The sequence below is a fragment of the Triticum urartu genome, chromosome 3A, assembly GCF_056163025.1.
Source record: "Triticum urartu cultivar PI428250 chromosome 3A, HENAU_Tu73, whole genome shotgun sequence".
Lineage (NCBI taxonomy): Eukaryota > Viridiplantae > Streptophyta > Magnoliopsida > Poales > Poaceae > Triticum > Triticum urartu.
This window is the reverse complement of record NC_141875.1, coordinates 575,373,173-575,379,307: the sequence shown is the minus strand read 5'-3', so window position 1 is coordinate 575,379,307 and position 6,135 is coordinate 575,373,173. Positions and strand designations below refer to the sequence as shown.

Here is a 6,135-nt window from a genome sequence, read left to right as displayed (position 1 = left end):
TGGACACATCGATCTATGCCACTATCGAATCTCTCCTAAGTACACGATGTCTCTTCATGGTTGTCGTATTACTCATGTAAGTCGGTAGCAAAATAAAGTTAGCGATAGCTGAGCAAATTTTGCTAGAACGGAAGGCAGAACCATGAGTTGGCTTGGTTCTAGCCCTCATGTTGCTGTCCAGGTGGCTCAAGCTGATTGTAACCTTGCTACTCCTGAGTAATACAGTTCTTTCATCCGCAAAAACCTTTTGTTTATTGGAACGTGACACGCTCTATGAATATTCCCCTTCTATCCCTGTGATAAGATCTGGAATGGAAGGCCACAAGTCAGTTTTGCAATTACATAGTCTGAATCTAAATTAATGGCATGAGCAATTACAATCTTTAGAGGGACTAGCAAAGAGCAAGGTTAGGGTTTCCCAAGTCCCCCGCTTCCTACGGTCGACCGCACCCCTCACTAAATCCTTGGCGTCTGGGGATTACAAAAGAAATCCACCCCAATTAGTGGTTGCAACTCCCTCCCTTGCCTTGATAAGCTACACAATCCCTCGTAGCGATAGATATGGTGTTGGGGCCCCTCGCGGTGATGGGTGATGAATGTGCTTAGGGGAGATCCAATGGTCATGGCTAGACATAGCTCGGCCTCGCGCATAGGCATGGAGGTGGGTATGGCTCTTAGCTATGGGGAGCCGGGCGAGGTTTGGAGGAGGCATAGATGCTTGCGCAATTGAGGCAACTATGCAGAGGAGTGGTTGCCGGGTCGACGAGAAGTTATGCTCCGACTACAACAACACGTGTCTATGGCAGGCATGCACAACACAATGGAGTAATTTTAAAGTCTGCAAAGTTTCGTATAGCAAGATAACCTAAGTAAGAGCGCGAAAACCATAGGGGACAATGCTCCTCTAGAGTATGCCCTACGTAAGTCCTAAACATGGGCACTCATGGTTCTACTAATTTTTTTTCTTCTTCTAAAACTCCAGGGAAAGTTTGTCTCCCCTCGGTCTTTAGCTCTAGAGACATGTGGCTATGGTGATGACATTTAAAACAAAAAGACTCATTCGCGTTCAGTCGCTCCAACGAGCGAATCAGTACAACGTGGAGCGCTCAGCTGACAAGATTTCCTGTGGAGGCCCACCATGTGTGACTTTGTGTGCGGACATGCTAAGGATGGGTGAGGCATGAGGGAGCTATCCCCACCCAAAATAAACCCTAATCACCCCCTGAATTTAGGGGGGTACTTAATCCACCTAATCCTCTGAAGGAGCTGGCCACTTTTCAAATCGAGGTTGTCGGATAGCGGACGCTCCAACACGTGTGCGATATAGCCGTGCCCCATTTAAATTTATTTCCCCTAGGGGGGTCTAAGCAATTATAGAAAAAGAACATATTTCTATTTCTTTTCCATTTTAGCATTGATAAACACAATGATTTAAGGCTAGAATATTCCAAAATGACACACACGGTTGTGAAATATTATTAAGCACACACATATTCACTTATTTGCGTACTACATATTTAAGTAATTTCTTCAACATGACAAAAGAAGGCTAGAGTGTTGCAACAAAAAGTACAACACACAATCTTCAAGCTGCAACACACACACTTGTTCCGATGTACTCCCTCGATTTTTTTAGTCCGCGTGTAAGATTTGTCTTAAGCTAAACGTAGTGTCATATAGGGCAAACAAGGTAAAGTTAGCACTCCAAACAAGGCATGGGTCATCTTTTGGGGCCAGCAAGGGCATCACTCTATCTCCTGGTGTCTAATAGGGAATTCTCTCAATGTAAAATTCCTCTGTACGCAAGATTTTGAAGACGCTGCCATGGGGCAAGCCTTATATGAGTACATGCAACATCAATGTTTGTCATTTATTTTCAAATATATGGCTGTGTCCTGTGGTGGTGGTATCATTCTCCTTTCAAGAGAAGCAAATATAAATTTCGTTTTTATATAGGGTGCCATTAATGAGTGAGGACTGGAGACAGTATGCAAACATTGTACTACCTCTCCCAAAATGAGATTTCACCAACCAACCAAAGAAACTTTTGTTTAATAGCAACGTGACGCCCGCCCGCTCTGAACATCCCCCTTCCATGCCCGTGGTAAGATCTGGAATGGAAGGCCGGAGGTCAGATCTGCGGTTACAGAGTCTGAATCTCTAAATTAATGACACGAGCAGTTACAGTCTTGGTCTTAAGCAGGGACCGAGGCTAGGGTTTGCCAACCCAACCCCCCGCTTCCTTCGGTCGGCCGCATCAAACCCCTGGCCTCTGGGGATTACAAAAGAAATCCAACCCCTTGTAGGAGTGGTAGTGGTTCCCACCCCCCTCCCTCCCTCCTCGTCTCGATCCGCCCCTTTTTCCTGTTCGAATCCATTGGAGCCCACGAGGTCTCCCATAACCTCCATGCCCTCCACTCACGCCGACGATTCTGCCGCCCCCACCACCTCACTCTCGCTCGCCGCTGCGCCTTCTTCTTCTTCCTGCAGGCTTTTCGCTTCTTCTTCTTCTTCCGTCCGTGCAAGAACGTCCGCCGTTCGTGGAGCTTCCGGTGCCGGCCGCTGAACAAAGGTACCGTACTAATCACCGACGACCGTGCTGTTACATGATCGAGTTCTTGTTTTGCATCTTCTCCTCTGCTTTGCAATCGTCTGAGCTCAGAACCCATACGCCCCTGTTTTTTGTTTTGTTTCTTGTAACCGGAGGTTGTTGCAATCTTGCATTGATCTGGCAGAATTTATTACGGAACTCAATCCTGTCGAAATCCGCGATCTTCATTTTTTTGGAATTCGTGCATGTTTGTTTGACTTCCTGTCTCAACTCTCAACCAGCCTGAAGAAAGAAGGTTCGTGGTCGGAAGCCGCCATGTCTCGCCTTGCGCGGCGGAATCCCCCGACTCCGACGGAGCCGACGGCGAGGAAGGTGAGGAGGACCCCGTCCAGCCTGCTGCTGCGCATCTCCGACATCTGCAAGGTGCATTCCGTCGGCGTCGCGCCGACCGTCGGTGAGAAGCTCAAGACCAACGGCACCGCCACCGCCACCGCCGAGAGCAGCGAAGACGGCGCGCACCTCAAAGTCCACCCGCACCAGGCGTCGTCCTCCGACAACAACGACGAGTGCCTCTCCCAGAGCTCCTCCGCCTGCTGCGAGGAAGAGGTCGTCGAGAAGCTCCTCGACGCGATCTCTTGCCTGAAGGTGGCCTATGTCAATCTTCAGAAAGCCCATGTGCCGTATGATCCTGAGGAGATCGCGATCGCCGGCGAGAGCTTTGCGTCGGAGCTTGAAGAGACCGCCAACTTGCAGGATTTGTATCTGAATATGAACGAATGGAGCAGCCCGAGGTATCTCTCTCATATAAGCTCCAGGATTCAGGAGTATCAGGACCTGGTGATGGACCTGCAGGCTGACATCTGCAAGAAAGACTCTGAAATTGGTTGGCTTCGACCCGAGCTGGACGAGCTGGAAAGGAAGAACATGGAACTGGAGGAGAAGATTGGCCGTAATGGATCGTGCAGAGAAGGATGCTTCACAACCAGGAAGGGGGTGTCAACTGAAGTGTTCATGGATCTACATGAGCGTTCGTCGAAGTGCATCCATGATTTTGCAAAATTCATCTTTGATTGGACAAAAGTTTCCGGATGGAACCTCGGCCTATCCACATTTGCAATCGACAGTCAAGTTGCATATGAGAGAAGGGCTGACAAGAAGTATGCTGTTGAGGCCTATTTTGCTTGCGTGATGCTTATGGCAGACAAAGATGACCATACACCCCTGGATTCAGTTGACTGTATCATGAGCTTCAAAGATCCATTTGACGCTCTCATGACTGATCCAGATTCTAGTTTCGGGAGATATTGCAGAGCAAAGTATCTAGTGGCTGTGCCCCAGAGCATGGAGGATTCCTTCTTTGGAAACTTGGATCACAGAGCATTTGTCGAGAGCGGCGGTCATCCAAGGACGCCATTTTACCAGAAATTTGTGAGGATGGCAAGGTATACATGGGCACTACTCGCAGTTGCTCGTGCTCTGAATCCAAGAGCTGAAATGTTTTATGTCAAGACTGGTGTTCAGTTTCGGAAGGAGCACATGGAAAGTACGCCAGCCAAGGTTATTGGAGAAGAGGAGAAGTTCAGTGTTGGGTTTACGGTCATGCCGGGGTTTAAGATTGGGTGCACTGTCATCAGATGCATTGTTTATTTGTGTAAGCTTAACGCAATGGACTTCTGAACACATCATATTGCAGCCATTAGGTAAGCAGAATCAAATAGCTATATAGTAAGTCTGTCAGCCAAAGTTTCTGTTAAGCTTCTCCTGTATTCAGCCTAGGAGTTGAGGAGCACTATCTAGTAGATAATACCTCATAATGTTAACTTGTAGTAGAATATTGTGCTAGTATTATGTATAGTTTTCAGTGGTTCATCTATTTCTCCATAAATCAGGCCTCTGTTCATGTGCTATTTGAGATACCAACGAAACTGGATAATGGAATGTGTATAAATGCTCATCAAAAACCATTTCACATGAACAACACAGTACACATTACTGTCCTAATCCCTTGATGTTATAGCATCCATCTATTTATCTAACCATGAGTGGGTCTGATGGTACAAAAGAAGTTCATCTGCCGAAGAGTTTGGAAAAGAAGTTTGTTGGTTTCGAGTTCTCTGCGCACGCCACATGCATATATCTTCCTAGATTGTCAACTTGCCTTGGCTCCCCTCTTGTGTCTTTCTTGCAAACTTTGCAGGTCTTGTCCACCCAACCTTCCTCCACGTATTCGCCGTCAACTGTATTTTCAGAAACAAATTATTTGGTCAGCATTCAGTAACATGATTTATTGTATGTTGTTTGCTCAGAGGAAGGACGGGTAGAAGAAATCGTGTGAGACAAAATATTCTTATACAACATGAGGTCATATTAATCCTGGCAGTTTATTATGCCTAGCAGTAGTGTACAAATATTGCACTACCTGAGAAATCAAGAGTAGACAAAACATGAGGTTATCTCTGTATCTGTGACTGAGGGTATGGACAGGGTACCTTCAACATATGACTTGAAGAAATCCTTGTAGGTGCCACCAATCTTCCTCCGAAGGGCTGCATACTGAATTGAAACACCAACCAGAAGTTCATCAGCATAAGGAAAACTTGCAGGTTTCACTATAAAAATTGTTCAAAATTGTTGTGCATTTTGTGATCGATTATATGTACCTGTTCCCTTGTCATCCTTCCTTCATCTTTGATGGAATCCCTGGCCTCATACAGCAGCTCCGCGTCCTTCTCCGACCGGACCTGCGAGAAGTCTAGCGCCTCGGTGATGTTCCCAAACAAGGACTGCTTGGGCACCTTCTTCTTCTCCTCCTCCTGCTCATCTGCTTTCGCATAGGCCCTGACTGATCTAGCAGGACTGGCGCTGCCTGGCTTGAAGGAGGGCATGCTCTGGTGGAGCCCAAACGAGGAGCTCTGGGCCGGGGACAGCGCGAGCGCCCTCATGGCCATGGCTTTGATCAGCTGGTAGTTGGTTCTCCTTCACCGTAGGTAGAAGAAGCGTAGTTGGTGAGTGATCCGCATCCACTGCTTATATATGTGGAAGCATTTGGTGTGCACACAAGCGAATCAAGGGCACGCCATGGCAGTTCTGTGGCGGTTAACAGGGCTGCGTGGTGCAAGCCAGGCCTGATGCAACGAGAGCAGAGTTTTCAGATGAGAGGACGGCGTTGCGCGCTGTGTCTACTGGACAGGAAGAGTTGCGGCAGCGTGGCTGGTTTAGCTGATGACTGTATAGACAGGAATATTTGTGGAGGGATTTTCTCCTGGAACGAAACTAAAACTCAGGAAAAATAATTAAAACTCAGGCCACTGTTAAGTGAGAACATATGTCAGCTTCTTTTATTCGTGTGCTATTTTTTTTTGGACGAAAACAAATCTTATTGTTAAATTTGAGAATTGGCTTTTGGGTTTTTTAAAGAACTTCCCTTTTGAATATGTTGCTGAGAATTATTGAAAGCATTAGTCTCATGGAGACGCTTTTGTTCTATCGACTGATTACACGCTCGTTTCAACCGCCTCGGGCATCTGCCACGTGGCCCCTTTGGCCCGTATGTAGTGCACCTTATCGTTTGCTGGAACGTTGTG

At 47.1% G+C, this 6,135-nt stretch overlaps 2 protein-coding genes across 2 annotated transcripts; one reads left to right on the top strand and one right to left on the bottom strand.

The window, feature by feature from the left end:
- The first annotated feature begins 1,685 nt into the window (after positions 1 to 1,685).
- Positions 1,686 to 4,708, top strand: LOC125545165 (protein GRAVITROPIC IN THE LIGHT 1-like). Its single transcript, XM_048709040.2, has 2 exons — positions 1,686 to 2,572; positions 2,833 to 4,708. The coding sequence occupies exon 2, from the start codon at positions 2,867 to 2,869 to the stop codon at positions 4,226 to 4,228; it is 1,362 nt and encodes a 453-aa protein (XP_048564997.1). The 5' UTR covers positions 1,686 to 2,572; positions 2,833 to 2,866; the 3' UTR covers positions 4,229 to 4,708.
- Positions 4,474 to 5,644, bottom strand: LOC125545166 (potassium transporter). Its single transcript, XM_048709041.2, has 3 exons — positions 5,212 to 5,644; positions 5,041 to 5,104; positions 4,474 to 4,788 (listed from the first exon to the last, which is right to left on the bottom strand). Exons 1-3 carry the CDS (start codon positions 5,497 to 5,499, stop codon positions 4,619 to 4,621), a joined length of 522 nt encoding a protein of 173 aa, XP_048564998.1. The 5' UTR covers positions 5,500 to 5,644; the 3' UTR covers positions 4,474 to 4,618.
- Between the last annotated feature and the right edge of the window lie 491 nt (positions 5,645 to 6,135).

Excerpts from the sequence above, each read along its gene's own strand:
- LOC125545165 (XM_048709040.2), top strand. The coding sequence starts at position 2,867 with ATGTCTCGCCTTGCGCGGCGGAATCCCCCGACTCCGACGGAGCCGACG.
- LOC125545166 (XM_048709041.2), bottom strand. The coding sequence starts at position 5,499 with ATGGCCATGAGGGCGCTCGCGCTGTCCCCGGCCCAGAGCTCCTCGTTT. Across the intron at positions 5,105-5,211 it reads GAAGGATGACAAGGGAACAG|TATGCAGCCCTTCGGAGGAA; the intron begins GTACATATAATC and ends GTTTCAATTCAG. Across the intron at positions 4,789-5,040 it reads CTTCAAGTCATATGTTGAAG|TTGACGGCGAATACGTGGAG; the intron begins GTACCCTGTCCA and ends CTGAAAATACAG.